This window comes from Oreochromis niloticus, linkage group LG4, assembly GCF_001858045.2.
Source record: "Oreochromis niloticus isolate F11D_XX linkage group LG4, O_niloticus_UMD_NMBU, whole genome shotgun sequence".
NCBI classification, from domain to species: Eukaryota; Metazoa; Chordata; class Actinopteri; order Cichliformes; family Cichlidae; genus Oreochromis; species Oreochromis niloticus.
In genome coordinates this window covers 21,620,751-21,645,527 of record NC_031969.2, presented here as the reverse complement: position 1 = coordinate 21,645,527, position 24,777 = coordinate 21,620,751, and the positions used below count along the sequence as shown (strand labels likewise).

Genomic DNA, 24,777 nt, shown 5'->3' with positions numbered 1-24,777 from the left:
TAGATGGAAAAACACTCATAAGAACACCATTTTTAAATGTGTTGTTCCCATAGTTAAAACACAAGTATATTCTGAAAGACACGCTGTGTATCTTTGTACGCTAGAGAGCATCATTCAATAATTCTTCATGAGTAAGAGAGAGGGCAAGTGTCACTGGTTTAAAATGTTGGTTGTAGATTTGAACTAAAATCTTCACACTCAGTGAAGCATCACCTCTCAAAACCTCCCTCTCTTTTTGCACAGGATGCACCTGCAGGTCTTAGTATCTCATTTATAACTAAATGTAAATGAAGAAGTATCAACTCTGTGTAAAATAAAATGGAACTGCTGCTTACTAGAAATGTTTCAGTTACTATCATTTGATTATTCACAGACAGCTGAAACCTGCTTCATTTTTGTCCAAACATAACTTTCTTTACTGTTAAGGAACACTAGAGGGAGTGCAGTCATACAACTAAACTAAACCTTTGCTGTCATATGCGCGTTTGCTTTGAACATTTAAATCATTAAATACAACTAGTAGGTAAGTCTGTCTCATTCAGGATGTGGAGAGATGGACCAGCCCATAAAGGAATAAACAAAGAAGAAAACAAAACAGTGATGATGATGATGATGTAACAGAATGAAAAGCAGAAGACATCATGAAAAGCTTATATACACAATGGACAGGGGGGAAAGGCTTCATTCAAAGCTCCTCTTCCTTGTTAGATGTGTTAAATAGCTTCTCCAGCAGCTTCTCTCCAGTCAGTTCTTAGCCCACACCAACATCATGCTGGTGACTCTCTGTGCTCTCATCACTGCTCTAACATGTAAACACTCTGATTTATATTGCACACATATATAAAGATATCTGTGTGTTTTTCTTGACTCCGTGTCCTCTTGTTCGCAGGTGTGAGTGGTGTGACGGTGCTGACACAGAAACCTGTTCTATCAGTGAGGAAAGGACAGACAGCCACCATGGACTGTAACCTGGGGACTGTTACAGATGCTGCTCGTTGGTATAAACAGATTCCAGGAGGAGTTCCTCAGTATGTGCTGAATATGTATCATAGCTGGGGTTCTCCAAACTATGGCTCTGGGTTCTCCTCTCCAAAATTCATGTCCACTCATCAGTCAACATCAGATTATCGTTTGATCATCAAAAATGTGGAGGAGGCAGACTCTGCAGTCTATTACTATCATTGTACTACTGTACTATGTATGACTGTGCAATGACAATAAAGAATTATCTTATCTTATCTTATAAAGACCTGAGATGGGGAACACGGAACATGAAGACAAGCAACAAGGAACATGGACACCCTTAATTTTTTTTAAAGTGGAGAGCCCCCACCTATAGATTGTTTTTTTCAATTCATTTAAAAAATTCATTAATAAAACAAAACAAAACAAAAAAGCAAGGTCCCAGAATATGCAATTCTTATTCAGCCAATAGACTTCAAGTTATCATACACACCAAGCTATCTAACATACAACATATAATGTTATATTTTAAAGGTTGATAGACACTACATTAATACTACTATTCTCCAGCAGCAGTAAATGTGACCATAATGATATTAAACAACTCTTGTTCAGTGTTTCATTATAAAGTTGTTAGTTACCCATATGAAGCTGAAACAACTAAAAGTTTGGATGAATAAATGAGGATAAGGACTTATTTTGGGGGGAAAATTTATAATTGAATAATTAATTGGGAAACAGCTCTTATTTGGTGTATGAATGAAAGCCTGTGTCTTGTCTCCTCTTAATGAGCTTTAGTCTATCCAGTGTCTTTGTATAGTCTTGTAACCTTCCTCTTTTTATTAGTATTTTGAAACATGTAAGATATTCTCATCCCTTCAGTAATCCATATATTTGGATATCACACTGATTATTTAGAAGTCACAACAAACACAAACTGATTTATCAAATATGATGCAGGGCGGAGAGGACTCCCCCATTTAGATAGAGGGGACAGAGGTGGAGAGAGTCAGATGGTTCAGGTTCTATCACGGGCCAGAAGGCTAGTATGAGGTATTGAACCCAGAAGCCAGGGGTGAAGCCGAAGGTCCTCCAACGTTGTGCGCTTCTCCGGGACTTTAGTTAAGCATGCGTTCAAGAGGGTCTTCACACACCCCCGTTCTCTACTAGCCATCGGGGCGGGGGCTGGGAGGAGGTGTTGGCTGTCCGATTGGCCTCCCTGCTGCTGCGGAGCCTGGGGCGGTCTGCTTGCCTGCACCCCGGGGGAAAGGGTCACATCTCTTGGGTCTGGGTGCCGTTTCCCCCTCTGGGGGCGAGGGTACCTGGACCCGGGGCATAGAGTATGTTTGGGGAGTATGATTGTGTGTACATGTCTATGTATGTCTGTCCCTACGTTGGGTGAGTGCTGAGTGTTTGTATATGTGTGCATGAGGGTGGGAAAGCATGTTTATGTCTGTGTGTGCCTGTTTGTCTGTGTCTATATGTCAGGTCGGGTCTTAGACTCCACCTCCCTGGGTACTCCCAGGCCCTCCAAGTGTGGAGGCCTATCTCCCCTCACCACACTCCCTGTTGGTAACTGATGCCCTCAGGGGTTGGTGCATTGGTGGTTCTTGGTGTCCGGGGCTGGGCGCTCAGGTATGCACCAGCTCACTCCCGGTGGCTACTTGGCGGGGCCTGGTGCCTGTCGCTCGGTCAGGCGTCAAAGGGGCCCTCGGGCCTCCGGCCTCGGGGCCTGCAACTCGGTTCACTCTGGCACAGCTGGCTGCCGGCAGAGCCGGCGGGCACGCCAGTGCAGCCCCCTCTGGCTTCTGCTCCGTGGCTACTGGGTGACCCCCTCGTCTGGGGATCTCCTCAGCCCTTCCCAGGAGGGTGGCATGGATGCCCCTCCGGTGGTACTCCTTGGGCTCTCGCACTCTGGGGCCTCTGGATGTCTGGAGCCTGGATCTCCTCCATGCCTGCTTCATGCCCTGGGGGACAGGGCTATGGGCCTCCACACCCTCTAGCAGACCGTTACATGGGGAAACCTTTTGTATACAAGCGCGTTGATCCACACAGGTGTGCACACGGGTGTTTACTGTTCGTAGACATAAACTACACCTTTCTTATCTGCTACTTCAAAGCACATTGTGCGCTGTCTGTCCTGCGTGCTGCACAACAACTTTCAATATTTAGTATTTACTGCTGTTCACACTTAGCTAGATTAACGTGATGGTGTTGTGTTTAGTATGTTGCTTTGTTTTTGTTTGTTTTTTTTTGCTTGTCTTCTCTTCTTTTTCTCTCAACAGGTGATCCAGGAGATTTTTTTTTCTCTTTGTCTTTGTAAGTGCCCTTTCTCACTGTCCCTTTTCCCTTCTGTTTTTCTTTTCCTTCCTCTCTTTTTTTTCTCCCTTTCCTATCCCCCAGTCATGTCTGTCCCATCTGTAACAACTGAAAATAAAATAAATAATAACAACAAAGTTTGATCAAATGGACCAATACGGCAATGCCATGATGATCCATTTGGCAAAATAAATCCATTTGGTATCCTTGTTGGTCTTCAGACAACAATTCTGATGGCTAAAGAACCAAATGGGACAGACAAAAAAAAAAAAAAGCATGCGTTCAAGAAATTCCGGCAGTCTGGACAGAAAGAAAAGAGAAAAAACATGAAGAGGATAGTTTCAGTGATCCAAGGCATCGGTGAATCATGAAGTGTAAAGTTTTCTTACCTGTGGAGAGATGCTTTTTGATTTTTTTTTTTTTTTTTTTCTTTTTGATTTTCAGTTCCTTTCTGAGGAACTTCATTGTATTAAAGTCCCGTGCATGAAGCGTCTGGACTTGTAGTAATTGCGCCTGTACCACTCGGGAGGGGTGTGAACAGCTGTACCTAATAAGCAGACATGATTCCAACTTCTTCTAAAGCAAAAGACACAAATTGTTATGTCTGTGAAGAGCAGGAGCAGAATATGTTACCATAGAAGACGGTTGTATTTTTTAACTACGATCGCTCCTTAACAAAACAGCTCAGTCCAAAGTCGATGGTGCGAACAAGAGGCACATCTCAGCTTGTCTCAATCAGAATGTTCTCGCCCTTGATGTCTCGGTGAAAGATGTGTTTGTCCTCAAGCTACTTTGCAGCATCAACTGCAAACTCCATTTGTGGTTTTGTCCTGGTCCACGTTCCTTTTCTTTTTCTTAGGTGGCTCTTTGCTGTCTCCCGCGGCCTTCCTTTCGCCATTTCTCGTGCACACCTTTATGTTTTTACTGCAGCCCTCTGAAATGTTCAAGCTGCAGTCTGCAGATGTAGAAAACACCAAGAGCACATCAGCTTAATAGATGATAGAAACAAATATGTCCCAAACACTAATATCTGAAAGCTAGCAACCATCTGGACACTTAATCTAGCGCTCACTCAGTTAATTAGCTTACCTTTACCAGTGTCCAAGGAGGAAGACGCTGGCTCCTTGTCACTGCTCATATGGTGAAGAAGTTTAGAGCTCTTTCCTTGCTTGCTTGTGTCCTGTCCATCTTGCTGGGCTTTACGCTTCACACCTTTGACCACATGTGCATCTGGGCTGGTGGAAGTACCAGCCTGCTCAGCGACCCTCCTCCTTTTTATTGGGGTCTTGTATTCAGGACTGGCCTTTCTATTAGCCATCCTGCTCTTACAATCTATAAACGACAACAACACAGTGGTGAAAAAGAGTGCTCAACATCAGGACTGGAAGCATTTTGATAGCAAAGACTTTTAAATTGCAATTGGTGAAATTATGACAAGTTTGATCTTGGGATAAAAAACAGACCATCCACTGGACCACATCTGGGACACCCTTTCGGGTGAGATCAGTCAAGGGGCTGGTCAGGTCTGCAAACCCGGGCACGAACTGGCGACAGTACCCAGCCAGCCCCAGGAACCACCTGACCTCCTTTTTCGTCTTGGGATGTGGCAGGATGCAATGACTGCCACCTTCTCCGCCTGTGGACGCACCTGCCTGCCTCCCAAGTCGTACCCCAAATACTGTACCTCCCTCCGTCCAGCTGTACACTTCTTCGGGTTACCCTGTGCCGCACCTGCCTCAGCGACTAAAGGACCACGGCCACCCACTGCACATGCTCCACCCAGGTGTCACTGTGCATGATCACATCATCCAGGTAGTTAGCAGTGTGAGGACGCAGCACCTCGTGCATGAGGTGATCTGTTGGCTGTTTGACAACTACTCTTCCTTTTGATATGAAAGGAAGGTTGGAGATTGGCCTATAATTATCTAAGACCGCTTGGTCTTGAGATGGCTTTTTAAGCAAAGGTTTAACTACTGCCGACTTGAAGGGCTGTGGTACATAGGTGATTATTAGATTGATCATATTTAAGATTGACACATTAATTAATGGCAGGACTTCTTTAAGCAGTTTTGTAGGAATGGGGCCTAAAAGTCACATTGATGGTTTGGAGGAAGTAATTACTGAAGTTAATGCAGAAAAGTCCATAGGAGAAAAATACTCTAAATGAATATCAATGGTACTGAAAGTAGCTGTAGATAATGTTACATGTGTGAGATGATTATGAGTATTTTTTTTCTCTAATGATAAAAATTTTATTTGTGAAGAAGTTCATGAAGTCATTACTAGTTAGTGTTAAAGGGATTGTTGGCTCAACGGTGCTCTGACTTTTTGTCAGCCTGGCTACAGCGCTGAAGAGAAACCTGGGGTTGTTCTTATTTTCTTCAATCAGTGACGAATAGTAAGATGTTCTGGCTTTGCGGAGGGCTTTCTTATAAAGCAGCAAACTATTTCTCCAGGCTAAATGATGATCTTCTAAATTTGTGACACGCCATTTCCTCTCCAGTTTACGAGTTATCTGCTTTAGGCTACATGTTTAAGAATTATACCATGTTAATGTATCTGGTTTTGCTTCCCTTGTCTCGTTAGCCCTGATTTGTCCCAGCTGTGTTTCCCTCCTGTCTCCCATTCCCTAATGGCTTCCTCTGTGTATTTAAGCCCTGTGTTTTCTTTGGTCTGTGTCACAATCTCTATTATCCTAAGCCACCCGCCCACCAAGCCGGCGGTGTTCCCAGTTTAGCCAGTATTCTGTTTTTGTCATTCAGTAATAAATCTTTGGTTTAACTCTGCACTTTTTGGTCCATCATTCCTCCTATCCTGCCTGCACAAAGCCTAAACATGACACTTTGGAATATAATTTAAAATAGCCAAATTTAAATATAACCAATCAGATTTTTTTTTTAATTTATTTATTACTTTTTATTTAGCAAGCTTTAATTTTGATTAAACTGATCGTTTGTAACAATGAAGGTGATAGCATCTCCGTCAGCTCTCATGATGCAACTGCTGTGACAAATTTTGACATAATTATATCAGATTTATTTTACAGTCTATTTTAACTGCTGAATCTTAATGGTTTATCACAGGGTGGGAATTTCAAGCTGCAAACTTTTTCTGTTTTTACAAAACTGTTTTTATACATCACATTTCTAAACAGGTCCATCTTATATACAGATATTTAGTTATTTAATTAGATGATCCCATTGTTGTGCAAAGTCACCACAAAGTTTGACGTGTGCGAGAATAACTTGCTGTGAAAATGATTTTCTACAGAGCTAAGGCTGAAATTGAAAACTTTGTTGCTTCAGAATATACTAATCTAATTATAGTTTTTAAATACAATACAAGTTAAAAGTATAAAATATAATCAACCACGAAGAAAGAATGGTTATTAACCATTCCAAAATAAGAAAAAAACTATGTATACAAGACATATTATTATTGTTTTTAATATTAATAACACAGGCAAGCGAGAGAGAAAAAAAACTCCAATGCTCCTCCTCCTGTTAGTTGTATTAAATAGATCTTCCACCATCATCTCTCCACTCAGTTCTTAGACCACTCAGACAACATGCTGGTGACTCTCTGTGCTCTCATCACTGCTCTAACATGTAAAGAGTCTAAAATATACTGTAGAAAACACTGCTAGATTTAAATGTCAGTGTGTTTCTCTTGACTCCATGTCTTCTTGTTGTTTGCAGGTGTGAGTGGTGTGACGGTGCTGACACAGAAACCTCCTGTTTTATCAGTGAGGAAAGGAGACACAGCCACCATGGACTGTAACCTGGGGACTGTTACTAATGCTGTTGCTGTCTGGCATAAACAGATTCCAGGAGGAAGTCCTCAGCATGTGCTGCGTTTTCATTATAGCTTTAGTTCTCCAGGCTATGGCTCTGGGTTCTCTGCTCCAAAATTCACATCCACTCATCAGTCAACAACCGATTATCGTTTGATCATCAACAATGTGGAGGAGGGAGACTCTGCAGTCTATTACTGTCAGACATGGGACGGCTCTGTTTACAGTGGGGTATCACAGTGATTCACACTGTGACAAAAACCTCCTCACAGATACTTCTGCTTTTTGATGCTCTTTCACATGCTTTAAAAAAGACACATCCAAGAAACACACTGAAATCCCACCACCTCCAAATACTGTGTTATTTGTTTTGTTTAGTTTTAAAATTAATTTTAATATTCATCATTGAAAATATGAATAAAGCAAGCAGAGGAATATAGAGATATTATTCAGCCAAAACAAGTCAGAAGTGAACTAATACTGTGTATAACTAAAAGTTATCTATAAGTAATAGAAATTTAGTAAACATCAGTCTCAGCTCTTAAATAGTGATGACTATACATCAGGCAGAAATAAATATAAGACGGGAAGAAAACGTGTGATGTGTGAGGATAAGGACATTTGCATTTAAACTACAACTGTTCTGAATTTGTTGAGACTTGTTCTACCTCATGTTCTTATAAACCTTACTGTTTATTCTTTTCACATAAGTCCTGCTCACATTTCAGCTAGAAAGAGATTGGTGTTAACACCTAAAACTGTCAATAATCAGTTACATAATATTTATTCCCTTTACAACAATATTTTCGTGAGCAATATGTCATGACAGCCATAAGTGTGTCGGTTGAACATGAGCCAGAAACATTTAATTGATGTTATTTGCATTAGAAATGATTTTTTAATCTATGAATGAAAATCATTTTGTTGAATCTCCTCCTCCTTTGGTTTGCCTCTCCTCTGTGTCTTTAAGTGTCAGTATCGCTTCACTTCTCACTACAATCCTACTCACATCTCAGCTGAACAGTAAAGATCATTTACACCTGACAACATGCTGTGGACCCTGTGCACTCTCATCACTGCTCTAACATGTAAGATCTTCTGTTTTAGGGTGTATATTTTTGGAGGTAAACTTTTCATTCATGTTTTTGTGTGTGTTTCCTGGCAGATGTTGATGCAGTCATCGTGTTGACCCAAACACCTGCTGTCCACACAGTTTCTTCAGGTCAAGAAGTTGTTCTCAACTGCAACATAGAGAGATATGATAGGAATTCTGTTAGATGGTATAAACAAGTTCCTGGTGAGGCTCCTCAATATGTTCTAAGATTTCATCATTCTGACAGCTCACTAAGCTTTGGAACAGGATTCTCCTCAGACAGGTTCAACTCTAAATCCTCATCAAATATTGATTACCAGTTCATTATCAAGCAAGCAGAAACAGGAGACTCTGCAGTGTATTACTGTCATACATATGATAACTCTGCTTCTGCACACGTATCACAGTGATTCAGGCTGTGACAAAAACCTCCTAAGTATTACTTCTGCTTTTAGAAACGCTTTCATATGCAGATAGTATATATATCCAATGAACTAAGTGTAACCCACTATCTTTAGGCTGTGTTTTTAAACACTGGAATGTTGTTGGTGTTTTTTTTTAATTCATTTTAACCTTGATTATTAAAAGTATAAAAGGAAAAATACATCTCATTCACTAACATTGGCCCAAATTATAATATGTAAAAACACATTAACCAAACTATCCAACATACGGTATTTTATGTCTTGGCAGCCGGGGATCAGTCCGCCAGGGCCTCCGCTCCTGGCCGCCGCCCAGCACACAATGCACCCGACCCCTATGGCGCCTCCTGCGGGTGGTGGGCCTGCGGGAGGATGGGCCCATGTTGGGTGGGGAGAGGGAGGTCTGGGCTTCTCTGCTTAGGCTGCTGCCCCCGCGACCCGGCCTCGGATAAAGCGGATGAAGATGGATGGATGGATGGATGGATGGATGGTATTTTATGTTTTTGCAAGTTATTTTTAAATAATAAAAATTGTAAAGACTACTCTCAGCTCTTTCATGGTTATAATTGTTTAATTGCATTCCAGCTGCAGTAAATGTGACAGTAACCAGATTCTATCTGTCAGACACAGTGTTGGGTAAGTTACTTTAAATTAGTAACTTAGTTACATTACTAGTTACTTCTATCAAAAGTAACTCAGTTACTTCAAGTTACTCGTTACTTTCAGAGTAACGAGTTACTAGGGAAAGTAACTTTGGTTTTACTCAGAATTCTCTTGTTAATGTGTTGCTTCCGTAACTGGATACCCAGCAAGATTGCCAGTCTTCTAGCTTGCTTACTTGCCACAATTGCATTGTGCCACCTACCAATAGAAAGGAAAAAAATAATGTGCACATTTCCAAAAGAGAAATCCCATGCCAGGACCGTCGTTGACCGCCGCATGATTCTAGCCTACGTCACAGCGTCAGTAGCGCTTTTTACATCAAACACAAAAACTGCAGTCGTGGTGCTTTTGACTGTACTCAGAACTCAGAAATTCTGCCTTCTGAATAGGAAGATGTAGGCAACACCAGACTGCAGATGAGCTGCATACAGAGCTGAACTGGGACAAAAAAATCGTCCCGGGCATTTTGACTAGAGACCGGCCCACCATTATAGGAAAAATCATAAAGACTTTGAATGAAAACAAACACTGTTGTGACAGTGATGTACACTGTTTTGATGGTATATATTTATCAATCTATCAATCGTTTGTTGTAAGACTCAGATAATTCTTTTTTAAAAGCTAGACATTTTAAATGAGAATAAGAAAGAAAAGTATTTCCTTGTGCCCCCCTTTCCCTGTTAATGCCCCACTGCTGGCAACACTTTGCTAGACCCGCCCCTGCACAGTTACCAGCTGTCAGCTACATAGAAAAGGATCCTGGTGTTATTTGTCTCTCAGAAACAGTTCATAACTTCCCTTCAACTCATTCATGTCACCTAAAAGGTAAACCTGTTTCTCCATCACCTGTTCAGCTCTGATGATTCAGTAAGGACATCTCCTGGTTTCATCTTCATGTTTCCCTCTCACCACATAACCAAATCGATATCATGACCAGCAGCTTTCACAGCTGTGGCTCCAGCAAACATCAGCTGATACTAGAAATTAATATGAAATAAATTCTAACAACAGCTGATCAAGCTTAAGCGTGCTGCTGTTGTTTAGCGCTGGATTCCTGTTTCTGGCGCAGCGGGTGATAAACAAACAAGAGAGAAAAGACGATCAGCTGATCATTAATCAGTTTCATGATTGAAGTAGAAACAGGAGAGAGAGAGGGAGCGAATGAGAGAAGAAGAGGCAGCTGTGCAGCATAAACACAGAATAACTCCGGCTTTGTGTCTTTTTCATTGTAGCTGAAGTACCGAACAAACTGTTCATTTTCACCTCAATACGAAATATAATATTTTCTCTGAATATGAGACGAATACGATTCTGTTTTTTATCAGATGGTTGGCAACTCTAATAATTAACCGTATGAACAAAATAAAGTTCAACATCAGTAACATAGCACCCACACAGCTGTATAGAAACTCCGTCATGCTAGCTAGCACGCAGTATGAAAAAGTCAGCATAACGAAAATAAACTGCACCTAAACTTGGTTTATATCTGACTGATAGACTGCAGGTCATAACTTCCTACCTGAAGTTCAGTTCACCTGAGACTCGGACCGGCGGCCGCTTCAGGTCTCTCCTCTTGCCTCCCTTTTCCTTCATCCACCTGCTTGCCTCCACCATTTGCTAATGTTATTGACTCTGTGGAAGCTCCCCGATAGCCACCACACAAAGTAACGAATAACGAGCCTATCTATATCCCAGTAACGAGTAACGCGTTTCTGGTTTTGGCATAATAACTAGTTACCGTGCTCGTTACCACAATAATAACGTAGTTACTGTAACGCGTTACTTAATAACGCGTTAGTCCCAACACTGGTCAGACAGAACGAATCAATAGAAATATACACTGGATTAATCAAAAACACATTTTTAAATGGAGAAGCAAATTCTCATTTCATATAGAGATGTGTTTATGATGTTTGTCTTAATTGTACACACATTTATATTTAATGTGTACATGTTCTGATTTTGACATGGTTACATATATAAATGTTGATGTTTTTGCTTTTGAAACTGTAATAACAATTTTTTTTAGCCTTTCTAGTTGGTTTTCCCTCATTTCCCTCATTAACAAGAAACTTGTGTTGCTGAAGTGTGCCAAGAACAAAGGTGCTGCTAAGAAAGATATCCATCTCTATCTGGGTGTTTATAATAGTTCAGACAGATTTAGTACCATATAATGAACCTTCATGTTAGATGTTTATAAGCCAGAAAGAAAATCTAGAAAATTGAAGACAAGAACACTAGAGATTTCATTCTTTTACCTTTTTTCAATAACATTTATGTAAGTCAGGTCTTTAAAATATGACCATGAACTAGTAACACTGAAGGTGTGATTTACTACACTAAGTGTAAATACAGTTGAGATTGAAATAACTCCATTATAGATACAGAGAGACTTCACTAAAACATAATTAGGTCACACATTATTATAATTACACATTAGTAAGCATTAGTAAGGTACTGGCAAAAATATTAGTCATTTACCAGTCAAAAGTTTTAGAACACCCCAATTTTTCCAGGTATTTATTGCAATTTAAGTCACTCAAGTCCAATGAATTGCTTGAAATGGTAGTGGTGAACTGCCAGAGGTTAAAAAAAAGAAGGTTACCCAAAACTGAAAAATAATGTAAATTTCAGAACTATACAAAAAAGGCAAAGGCACAGGAAACACAGCAATGGGTCAGTGGAGGTTGAGCAAGCCTTGAAAGCTGGTGCTACTAATTCCTACAGGTGTTCCAACCTTTCTGAATTACTTACAACCAGTGTTGGGAAGGTTACTTTTAAAATGTGTTCCACTATAGATTACAGAATATATGGCCCAAAATGTATTTTGTAACGTATTCTGTTACGTTACTCAATGAGAGTAAAGTATTCTGAATACTTTGGATCACTTATTATATTATCATATTATCATGATGTTTACAACTACATGAATGTACTATTGCTGTGTGATATATTACTATTACTGAAGGTGACTCACCATTTTTGCAGCACCCTCGTATAGAAAACTATTCCGCGCGTATCTAAAACAGGTCCGCGGGACCTCTGGCTAATACGTTGGGTTCCGTTTCGGGCTCGTAGCTGAAAACTAGCTTTACTTTGTTCTCTGCGTCAACTTTGCTAGCGAGAGACAGAAAGAGGTGTTGTTGCTCCAATGGAACTTATTATTTCGGAGAAAAACATGAACATGGTGTACAGTTGAGTCTTAATAGCTTAATTACAACTGGGCTCGTCAGGTTCTCTTTTTGGCTGCTGTGGTTATTATTGTATTTTCATGCTTCCATCTCCCATCTATGGAAGGCTGTTTCTGTCACCAAAAAAAAAAAAAAAGTATCCATAAGTCGAAATTTTGAGTTATAGTTCTTGAAATTTCCACTTATTAACTCAAAATTTTGAATCAGAATCGGAAAGACTTTATTTATCCCCAAGGGGCAATTAACATATCACAGAGCAGCATAACGTTGAAGATAAGGACAATAAGAACAGGCAATAAGAGTGAGATAATAAATACACAGAATATACAGTATATACAGTTTTAAAATTACACAGTTTTAAAATAAAGTGACTGAAAGGTGAATAAATAACTGTAAGTGACTAAAAGTGAATAAAGTGTCGGTAGTTTAAAAAGAGTGTAGAGTAGTTTATGTTTCTTGTGTGGGAAATGGTCTTATCTGCTGGAGTTAAAAAGCAGAGTGGCTTTGGGGACCAAGGTGGCCAGTAGCGGTTTTAGATACGGGCGACACGGGCGGTTGCCCGGGGCGGCATCGTGATGGGGGGCGGCATCACGGGCATCGCCAAAAAAGGAAAAAAAAATGCTCGTACTCATGCTGCCCCTACGGCAGCCAGCGCATATTGGGAATGGCATAGGCACCGATCGGTTTTCTATCGCCCATTTGCTGGGAGTAAGCGCGCCCTCCGTTTGCGAGGTGCGCCTGCTGCTTGCGGCGCAGAGAGGAGAGGGCGGGGCGGCGGGGGATTGTCTGGCTGACTGGAGCAGCATCTAATAACCAACTAGCAAAATAAAACAAAATAAAAACAAACCAACAAACACGAAAACACCAGACATCATGATACAGACTTATAATTTGCACCGATGTTTTTTCAAAATTCTATATGCGAAAAGTGAGCGCGAGAGCCCTTGGTGCGCCTGCTCGCTGCTGAAGTCAAAGTAAACTTTATTGTCATCTCCGCTACATACAGTCCAGTATATAGAGAGACGAGACGACGAGGCTCCAGTTACAGCAGTGCAAGTAAACAAACAATAAATATAAGAAGAGTAAGAAAATAAATATACACTTTAGGACTAGGGGTAAAGGGATCAATGACAATTCAAAATTTACAGTTTGATGATTTAAAGTCTCACACACAACCAGTCGAAAGGGGAGGGGCCGGCTGCTTCCAAATCGAGCACATTTCATTCCTAATGTTGTAAATCCAAGTCTATTATGTATTCATGATTTGAATCCTGGGTTGTGTGAAATCCCAGAAATAAACCCTAGACAAAGTGAATCTGTGAACTAAGGTATAGGTCTGTTAGGTTATGTTGTGGTGATCCTTGGGTTGAGGGATGGGTGCAAAATTAAAACCAATGGAAGATGGACAAGAAAAGTTCAAAGCCATCAGGTGCTCAGTTTAGAAAAAAATAGAAAAGAAGAGGAGCAAAAGATACAGGTAAGCAGATGTGTCATTGGATAATGGCAGGTCATCCTGAAACAGTCAGAATCAGAATACTTTATTAATACTTTACTAAGGAAATAATGTGGGTTACAGTTGCTCCAAGAAGAAATGGTAAAGATAGCAACACTAACAGATTAAACTCCAAACAATACATTATGTTACAGATTTTAATATTAATTAGTCATTGTCAGGTGTTGATTTGTCCTGTTCTCATTGTATGAAGAATTATGATGGCTGTTTGGTAGCCGTTTGCATACTATGCATACTCTCTCTCTCTTCATGTGTGTGTGGACAACAGTTTTATGTTAATGTACGATCCTTAATATCTTTTGTGTGTGTGTGTGTGTGGGGGGGGGCGCCAGAGGGAGTGTTCGCCCAGGGCGCCAAACAGGCTAGGACCGCCACTGAAGGTGGCTCTCCTCCTCTCAGTCCTGCAGGAAATGCAGCGGCGACGGCGCCCAGAGGAGAGCCATTGAAAATACTTTGAGAAAAGTAACTCGAAATTTCGAGTTAGCTCTGCCAATCAGTAATCTACATGTCATGGTTCTGGGTTTCAGTTTTTTATATTTTGGTATTTTTCTGTGTTATGATTCTTTAAGTTGTTCTGTTTTGATTATTATTCTAGGTTTAGTTTAGTGTCAAGTTTGCATCTTTGTGATTTGTTTCTTGTTTCCTGTTTTATTTTATTAGTCCCAGTCCTATGTCAGTGTATTCAATTTTATTTCCCCCTGTCCCTTTAGCCCTAATTTCTCCCAGCTGTGTCTCCCTCCTGTTTCCTATTCCCTGATTACTCCACTGTGTGTATAAGCCCTGTGTTTTCCGTTGCTCTCTGTTGTGTCATTAATGTCTGCTACCCTGTACGCACTGTGTGTTTGTCATGTTCCAGCTCCTTTGTTCTGAGTTTTGTTTTGTTTTGCTTTTGTGAGTTTTATTTTATGACAAGGTTTTAAGATAAGATAAGATAACCTTTATTAGTCCCACATGTGGGAAATTTGTTTTGTCACAGCAGGAAGTGGACAGTGCAAAAGTTATGAACCCAAAATTAGAATAAAATAAAATAAGAATAAATACAGTACACAACTGTACAGAATAGAATAAAATAAAATACTATATACAGTAGAATAAAATAGAAAAAAATATACAATAAGATAAAAATAGAATACAAATGCTATATACAACTGAGTAAAAAATACAACGATGCCAGGAAGATTATTGCACTTAGTGTTATTGCACATGTGTGTGTTTGATCAGTTAAAGTCTTTGTTGTGGAGTCTGACAGCAGTGGGGAGGAAAGACCTGCGAAATCTCTCCGTCCCACACCGTGGGTGCCGCAGTCTCCCACTGAAGGAGCTGCTCAGTGCTGTCACAGTCTCATGCATGGGGTGGGAGATGTTGTCCATCAGGGATGACAGCTTAGCCACCATTCTCCTGTCACTCACCACCTCCACTGGGTCCAGAGGGCATCCTAGAACAGAGCTGGCCCTTCGGATCAGCCGAAGGGCTGATCTTTTTCGAGCAATAAAAGCTGCGTTGTTGTCGTTGAGAGTCCTGCATTTTGGGTCATTTTTCCCTGCCTGCTGCACAGAACGTATCATGACACTATTTGACAGACGTAATTTTCTTGTTACCCAGAAGAATATGGCGCAGAGGAATGCGGACTCAAAACCGGATTGCAACAAATTGGCGCTTTCGAGAGTACGTTTGCTGATAGTAATGCCATGTGATTCAGCTAATAACACACAAACTTCTGCAACAGTTTTGGGAAGAACTTTCTGAAGAATATTGGATTTGTATTGCAGAAATAATGTCACGAGTGTGTTCAGCTATTATATCTGCCAAAGGTGGCTGCTTTGATGAGTCAAAAGTTTAGAATACATTTTGGCCTATAAATTGATTCCATGAGTTCTTTTTTAACTCCAAATGCTTATTTGTACTAAGCTTTCATTTTAGAGTGCAATGAGACATTAAACTGCATAATCTTCAATATAAAACTGGAAAATGGACAAGTTCTAAAACTTTTGACTGGTAGTTTATGTATATGCATTTGTTATCCTTTGAAATTCATTATTAATAAACATTTTAAAATAGCGAGTTGTCAGCCTCCTGCTTTGGAGTCCTTAAATTGTTGCCGCACTTGACTATTACAGTTTCTATAGTCTTGCATGAAGTACCAAGACAGAATTTGGGAACGATTAATGGCTGAAGGTATCATTAACCCTTTAAAGCTGGTCGGAGCGGGCATGCTTCGTTTTGCCTAACTATTTTTAAATCCCTGTAGATCCGGAACCACGTAAGCGAGGGCAATAAATGTTTTTTGCATATGAAACCGGAGTTGTACTTACATCTTATGCCATCAGCTTGTCCTAGGTCATGGTTTCCTTCCACATATAGCTTTGCAAAAATTGCATAAAAAGCACTTGCAGGAACAAAAACATAATATTCCAGAAACACGCTTTGCCAATCCGATCATCTGTTCATAACACTTCCTACATTGAAATACGAACTATCGTATGTCTCTTGTTTGCTTCATCAGACTTCCGGTTGAGTGAACACTGGCGCGACTTGCTGCCGCTAGTCACCGGTATCTTTTTATCTTTTTAATCTTTTATTTATATATTCTTTGATACATCTTAACAAATTTTAAACCTTGTCTTCTGCTGATACTACTGGCGATCCAGCGAATTTTGCAAGTGCCTGAGTTTTTTTGGGTCTAGTTCATCTGCCTGTTTGTTTTGGCCGTTGTCTCCCTCGGATCCGTACACCTGACTGTTTGGCCTACCTGACTGTGCATGATGTGGTCTGGCAGGTTCTGCATCTTGCTCGTGTGGGTCTGGATTTTTATGTCATTGGCTTACCGACCTAGTGCTGGATTTCACCAATACTCAGCTGACGAGCTTCTCCGTCTCCGCTTTCACCTGGCTTCTCCACCGCCAGCTGCGCTTCATCTCCACACAGACATCGCCTTCCTCCCTCGCCGAAAGTACATTCACCGAGGCTCTCGTCGGAATTTTCACCATGACGACTCGAAGCCAATACAGACCCTCTGGTCCACTTCTCGTCGTCCTCCACGGAACTCCGACAGGGCTGCTGATCACAGTGTTTTAGCCAGCCTGCCCAGGTCGGCTAACACCCCTGACCAGTCTGACAACACGGTTGTCAACTTCGGCCTCCTTAACATCCGCTCGCTTACGAGCAAGGGTCATCAAATTCGGGATCTACTCACAGATCGTAAGTTTGACTTTTTCTGTTTGACCGAGACGTGGCAACAGCCCAATGACTTTTCGCCGCTCAATGACTCCCCCCCTCCCGGGGTTTGTTTACACCTGCCAACCTCGTAAGTCCGGCCGTGGTGGAGGTCTCGCGGTAATCTATCGCGAGAAGTGGAAAGTCACGCCGTTGTCTGCACCTGTCTACAGTTCCTTTGAATCCATTGTTTGTCAACTGTCAGGACCTGTTCCAACTGTCATAACTGTTATTTACCGCCCTCCAAAGTCTAATTCTGTCTTCATAAGTGACTTTGCTGATCTGCTGACTCACATAGCTACTGTTTCCCCTAATATAATACGCCTGGGAGACTTTAATATTCATATGGATAACAGTGATCATCCTCTCACCAAAGACCTCTCATCCTGCCTCGATAGTTTTGGCTTTAAACAACACATAAACTTTCCTACTCATACTAAGGGCCATACTTTGGACCTAGTTTGTTGCTCTGGACTTACTCCTTTTAACTGCAAAGCTGATGAACTGCTCATTTCTGACCACTTGCTTCTTTCTTTCAGTGTCAAAATGACCTTTTCTATAACCAAGAACCTTCGTACCATTTCTTTTCGGAATATTAAGAAAATCAATCCTGATACTCTTTCTTTTGCTTTCTCTAGTCATTTGCATTTTCATAACCTGCTCACCCAAGAGGACTTAGTTTCCTATTATAACTCTAGTCTCAATAGTATCCTAAACTCTGTTGCCCCACTCAAAACCAAATCTGTATCATTCTCTCAGTCAGCACCCTGGTTCACAGCTGAACTCAGGCTCCTGAAAGCAAAAGGATGACGACTTGAACGCCTTTATAAGAAAACTGGTCTGAATATCCACAAGGAAATGTTTAATAATCATATTATGTATTATAAGGAGTGTATTAATCAAACAAAATCTGCTTACTACTCCACCATTATCTGTTCAAAAGATGACTCAACCAAGATATTGTTTTCACTGTTCAACTCTTCTTTCAGGTCACCAGATTTTTTACCTACTCACCTTTACTCGTCTTCTTTCTGTGATTCTTTAATGTTATTTTTCATTGAGAAAATTCACAAAATACACCAAGACCTGGTTTCCGATGTTCCATTTAGCTCCTACTGTGTAATTCCTCTCCCATCACACTGTTTTTCTGCTTTCCAGCTCCCCTCGGTTACTGATATTTCAGATTTCATCTGTAAGTCAAAACCTTCTACTTGTCAGCTAGACCCCATTCCTACAGTTTTGGTTAAGGCATGTCTACCTTCTTTGCTTCCCCTCATATCTTCTATCATCTGCTCTTCACTTACCACTGGAACTGTTCCTGCTTCCCTCAAAATTGCCACCATCACCCCAATATTAAAAAAAAAACTGGTTTAGATCCCAATAATTTTGAGAATTTTCGGCCTATTTCCAATCTACCATTCCTTTCAAAAATTCTTGAGAAAATAGTTGCCACACAACTCCACTCACATTTAACTAATAATAATCTGTATGAACAGTTCCAGTCTGCTTTTCGCCCCTCCCATAGCACTGAAACAGCACTCATAAAAATAACCAATGATCTTCTTATGGCAGCTGACTCCGGTTTACTTTCCATTCTTATCCTCCTCGATCTGAGCGCTGCCTTCGACACTATTTCTCACTCTATTCTTCTCAGTAGGCTAGCCTCCATCGGTCTCTCCCATACTCCACTAGCCTGGTTTAAATCAATGCTATCTGATTGCACTCAGTTCATTCAACTCAAATCCTTTACTTCTCAGCCCTTTCCTCTGACCACTGGTGTGCCCCAGGGATCTGTCCTGGGGCCCCTTCTTTTCATTATCTACCTTCTACCGCTTGGACATATTTTCTGTAAATACAATATTCACTTTCACTGTTATGCCGATGACATCCAGCTTTATCTGTCCACTAAACCTGATTCTGCTCTTCCCCCATCCTCCCTCACCCTCTGCTTAGCTGAACTAAATTCATGGTTCTCTTCTAATTTTCTTAAACTTAATAGTAATAAATCCGAGCTCCTCTTAGTAGGCACTAAATCAACATTATCCAGAACCAACAGTTTCTCTATTATTATCAATAACTCGCCGGTCTCTATTTCTTCCTCTGTGAAAAGTCTGGGTGTCATCCTCGACAGTACTCTATCTTTCAATTCACACATTAATAATGTCACTCGGTCTGCATATTTTCAATTGCGCAACATTAATCGTCTCCGTCCTTTTCTCACCTCACACGCCACTGCCATTCTTGTCCATAACCTTGTTACTTCCCGGATTGATTATTGTAATTCACTCCTTTTTGGTCTTACTCAAAAATCCATCCACAAGCTTCAACGCATCCAGAATTCTGCTGCCCGTATCATCACCAGGACCCCTTCTAGCCACCACATCACTCCTGTTCTGCAGCAGCTTCATTGGCTCCCGGTCAAGCATCGTATCAATTTCAAAATACTCTTGTACGCATTTAAAGCTATTCATCATCTCTCTCCTCCATATCTCTCTGATCTGGTTAACATCACCGACCCATCTCGTTGCCTCAGATCTTCTTCTTCCCTTTCACTCTCCGTCCCCTCCCCCCGTCTTGTCACCATGGGGAGCAGGGCTTTCAGCTGCTCTGCTCCTCGACTCTGGAATTCCCTACCTCCTGATTTGAGAAATATCTCTACCTTCTCTCTCTTTAAGTCCCAACTCAAAACCCACTTGTTCAAAATAGCTTATCCCACATAACCTCTCCGTTCGGCTATTTTAAATTTGTTCATGTTTTATGATTGTGTAAACTCTTTGCTTTTATGTTGCTTTTTACTCTACTGTGTACAGCGGCCTTGAGTGTTTTGAAAGGTGCTTTCAAATAAAATGTAGTATTATTATTATTATTATTATGTCCGCCATTACCTGCCTGAAACCGGAAGTGATGTTATTTTTGCTGAAAAAATAGTTTTTTACTTGTAGGCCTTATAAGCCTATGCTCGTGTTTTTAAAAGTCATGTTTGACTTTGCCTCCTTTGTCACCGATTCTGTTCATAATTTTTATGGACAGGATTTCTAGGCGCAGCCAAGTGGCAGAGGGCTTTCACTTCGGTGGCCTCAGAATCTCATCTCTGCTTTTCGCGGATGATGTGGTCCTGTTGGCTTCATCGGGTGAAGGCCTCCAGCTCGCGCTGGAACATTTCGCAGCCGAGTGTGAAGCAGCGAGAATGAGGATCAGCACCTCCAAATCTGAGGCCATGGTTCTCAGCCGGAAAAGAATGGAGTGCCCACTCCGGGTCGGGGATGAGTTCCTGCCCCAAGTGGAGGAGTTCAAGTATCTCGGGGTCTTGTTAGCGAGTGATGGGAGAAGGGAGCCGGAGATCGACAGACGGATTGGTACTGCGGCCGCAGTAATGTGGACGCTGCAACGGTCCGTCGTGGTGAAGAGGGAGCTGAGTGTAAAAGTGAAGCTCTCAATTTACCGGTCGATCTACGTCCCTACCCTCACCCTATGGCCACGAGCTGTGGGTAGTGAGCAAAAGAACGAGATCGCGGATACAAGCGGCGGAAATTAGCTTCGTCCGAAGGGTGGCTGGCCTCTCCCTTAGAGATAGGGTGAGAATTTCAGCCATCCGGGAGGGGCTCAGAGTAGAGCCACTGCTCCTCCACATCAAAAGGAGCCAGTTGAGGTGGTTCGGGCATCTGACAAGGATGCCTCATGGGTGCCTCCTGGGTGAAGTGTTCCGGGCACGTCCCACTGGGAGGAGGCCCCGGGGCAGACCCAGGACACGCTGGAGAGATTATATCTCTCGGCTGGCCTGAGAACGCCTTGGTGTTCCCCTGGATAAGCTGGAGGAGGTGGCTGGGGAGAGGGAGGTCTGGGCTTCTCCGCTTAGGCTGCTGCCCCCGCATCCTTCATCCATCACAGCTGATTTAAATGGCTAAATTACCTTCTCAACATGTCTTGAAGTTCTCCAGAGGCCTGGTAATGAGCTAATCATTTGTTTCAGGTGTGCTGATCCAGGGTGAGATCTAAAACTTGCAGGACACCGGCCCTCAAGGCCTGGAGTTTGACATCCCTGTCTTAAAGGGTTAAGGAATTTTTAATCATTAAAAAGTATATTGGAAAACATTATATCATTGTTGTGAAATATAAGCAGACTGATGAGGCGCATGATATATTGACAGTGAAAGTTGGCCTAAACAGGATGTTTCAGTACCTCGCCCCTCATCAGTGACAGTCAGGAGGTTTTTGTACAGCCATGTATACAAACTGAATCACTGTGGTATTCGGACAAGGCACCAAGCTGATTGTGACAAGTAAGTGCTGTTTTAATTGATCCTGAAACATTAGAAAATTTCCGATAGTTTACTGAAAAGTTCTTAATTTAATATTTTTATTGTTTATAATCTTTTTTATATATTTATAGTATCTGATGCAGAGCCAACTCGTATTTTATACGTTAGACATGATTATGAGTTGTATTAAAATCAAGAAATGTTTTCAATCAATTTAAAAAAATGTTTACTGAAAATGTGAAAATGTTGGCAATCAATCTTGTTATTTTCAAAGCATTTTAATTTTTAAAGTATGCATAAGTCTATGTTGTCTTTTCTCATTAAGAGTTTTACCTAATTTAAACATTAATTTAAAGTACAAAATTTAAAAATATCTGGCTTTAAACCTGTCACCTTTGAAATTGAAGGGAATGACTTGCATTGTATAGCATATGATTGCTTGACATATCCTCCAGAATTAAATTAAATTCTCTTTAATGTAAAATTAGGGCTTGATTTAGTTTTGTTTTATTTTTTTGACAGTTTTTAAAATCAGTTGAAAATGTGTGATTACCTGTTTATTTATTTGTTTTTACAGATAAACTGTTTATATTGTTTGATTTTTACGGAATTTATCTTTATTCTGTATTAAACTTGTTGATTTTTTTTCCACCACTTCTATTTTTATTACTTCAGTTCTATTTTTCCTGAACATCTTTCATCTTTCATGTATTTTCAGGCTCCAGCCTTCCTCCTCCTGTCCTGACAGTCTTCCCTCCGTCCAGTGCTGAGCTCCAGTCCAACACAGCTTCTCTGATCTGTCTGTCCAGTCAGTCTGTGTCTTTTGCAGATGTGAGCTGGTTGGCTGGTGGGGGTCCAGTGAGCAGCGGGATCTCTACCAGCACTGCTGTTCAGAGACCAGACCAGACTTACCAAATCAGCAGCTCTCTGACCATCCAGACATCAGACTGGAACATGGATAAGGTTTATACATGTAAAGTGTCTTTGGGCTCGCAGACTTCAGAGAAAACCATCAAGAAGTCAGAATGTCCCACTGAATAGTCGAGGACCAGAATTTTAAAGCATTTAAATTCAGCTTTTTTACTATTTGCGCTGTTTGCTTATTGCAAAGCTGATATTTTAGAAATCAGAATAAAGCAAAAGGTTCACATCATTTGTTCATTTCCATTTTCATGAACAGATATTTGCAGTTGTTATGGATTAAATCAATAAAAGCATCGGTTTAAAAATCACTGTTTCCTTGTTCTAAAATAAAAAGAATTCTTTCACTGTTTCACTCAGGGGCACACAGAGGAAAACGATCCATTTATAAGCACATCATTTTTAAAATGTTTTTTTCATAATTAAAACATAAAGACATTCTGAAATGCATGCTGTGAGGTATTTGTACACCAAAGAGCATCACTTCATAATTTTACCTGAGTACAGAGAGTAAAAGTGTCACTGGTTCGAAATGTTGGTTCGAGAATTGCAAGTAAATCTTCACACTCAGTTAGTGATGCGTCAATTCTCAACTCCTCCCTCTCTTCCTGCCCAGTATGCACCTGCAGGTCTCAGCATTTTATTTATACTATTTATTTAACTACACATGCAAATTAAGATTACCAGCTCTCTGTAAAATAAAATGAGAGCTGCTTACTGGAAATGTTTTATTACCAAAATCTGGTTATTCAGAAACAGTCAGCTGAATACTCTTTCATTGGTACAAACTTACCTTTATGAATTGTTTAAAAAGACTAAAGAGAGTCCATTGCTGTGCTTTTTCTTCTCACTTTTTCTTCCTGACCTTTGTGCTGCTGTAACAAGTGAATCTCCCCAGTTTAGTAATAATAAAGCCCATGTCTATTTATATCTGTCTGACTTAACTTATATAACCTGACCCACTGCCATATGCAGGTTTGCTTTTGTCATTATTATATGTATTTTTTCAGGACTTTAATGGTTTCTTTTTACTGTTGCATCTTATTGCTTTTCTCTATGTGGGCAATTCAAACACAAAGCTGTTTATTATTTCCTTTTCTTTTAAAAGTCACCATCAACTGTCTTTTAGACATCACATAAATCCCTTTGGGGGTTGTGTGAGGAAGGACATCCAGCATGAAAGTCTGCCAAGTCTAAAAAGCACAGCTCATAGTCATGGCCACACCTTGTGATTTCAGTAGCGGCCAAAAGCACTATTGATTTAAAAGCAACAAATGCATTCTTCATTTTCTGACATTTGATTTGATGATTGTTGCATGTCACCCAGTGGTTTGATAATTAAAAAAGAAAAGTAAGAAAAGTGGCTCAAAAGTTGCTCATTAACTTTAATATACAAGGATGATCTACAGAAAGCTGAAGGTGAATTTCCGCACTTGTGACATCTCTTGTTGATGAACTTAAATCTGAAATTTTCTCCTTTGCTTTCTTTTTTTTAACTTTTCATTTTCTTTAAACATCATGAGGGAGGACACAGCAAAGAAGTAAGACAAGCTGAGGAAATAAATACACAAGCTTCTTCATGTATGTGTCGCCCACTTAGAATGCCAATCATCCTCAACTGTTTTAATCTACTTTGTGTTATAACCTTTTTGTTTCTGAAGGCCTTGGTATAATTTACAGATAATTTCCCCATCAATCAGTTTGTAATCATGTCTACCTATACTTTAAACAAAAGCACCAGAACAAACACACATTATTCACACATTAAACCTCACATCATCACTGTTGGAGTCAAATTGTTAAATATCGTCATTGTGTTACTTAAATTTGTCTTAGTTCAAACTGTAGGATCAAAGACACATGCATACACGTGCACACACATACACACATAGTACCTTATCTTTTATAACCATAGGGGAGGTTTACAATGGGTGGTACTTGTGTTCTGACTGCTTCTAATTTTGGAGAAACTGTGTAATTGCAAGAAAGCAGTCCTACATATTTGTTATACATACACAACAATGCCTCCTGTAGCTAAGGAGGTAGATCAGGTCAGCTACTGATCAGAAGATTGGTGGTTTGATCCCTGTCTGCTCGAGTCGTAATGTCAAATATTCTTGAGCAAGATACTACTCCCTGCTTTATTTTAGCCTTATGTATTATCCAGGCTTAAAGTCAAAAAAAATATTTTCAGAGTATGAGGCCTGTCAAACAGCATTGTTATATGAAAATAAATGATTTACATTTGAGAATGTTTTCAGTCGTAGACAGTCCCCTCTTACTTGACACTTAGAATCTCACCACTTGATTTGCATAAAACTCTAAAAACAGACAAGAAGTCCGCAGGTGCATCCTGGAAATAGAGAGAAGGAGGTGTAAAATTGATGATGCTTCACTGACAGTCAAAGAAAATTCAGTTTCATTTAA

The 24,777-nt window shown here is 40.5% G+C and overlaps 1 protein-coding gene across 4 annotated transcripts in view; it reads left to right on the top strand.

Annotated features, from left to right (window-relative positions):
• The window catches only part of LOC109194552 (immunoglobulin lambda-1 light chain), a 36,898-nt gene extending 14,237 nt beyond the window's left edge, over nucleotides 1-22,661 (top strand). For 2 of the 4 annotated variants that reach the window (XM_025906301.1, XM_025906302.1), the window contains exons 3-5: nucleotides 7,164-7,306; nucleotides 21,417-21,450; nucleotides 22,148-22,661. In XM_025906301.1, coding sequence (XP_025762086.1) covers nucleotides 7,164-7,306; nucleotides 21,417-21,450; nucleotides 22,148-22,470 — 500 coding nt within the window. In that variant the 3' untranslated portion in view covers nucleotides 22,471-22,661. Of the gene's footprint in view, nucleotides 1-6,836; nucleotides 6,891-6,980; nucleotides 7,307-8,073; nucleotides 8,164-8,240; nucleotides 8,567-21,416; nucleotides 21,451-22,147 lie in introns of those variants that run through there. The other 2 variants (XM_025906299.1, XM_025906300.1) reach the window with 2 other exon arrangements.
• Nucleotides 22,662-24,777: the final 2,116 nt, after the last annotated feature.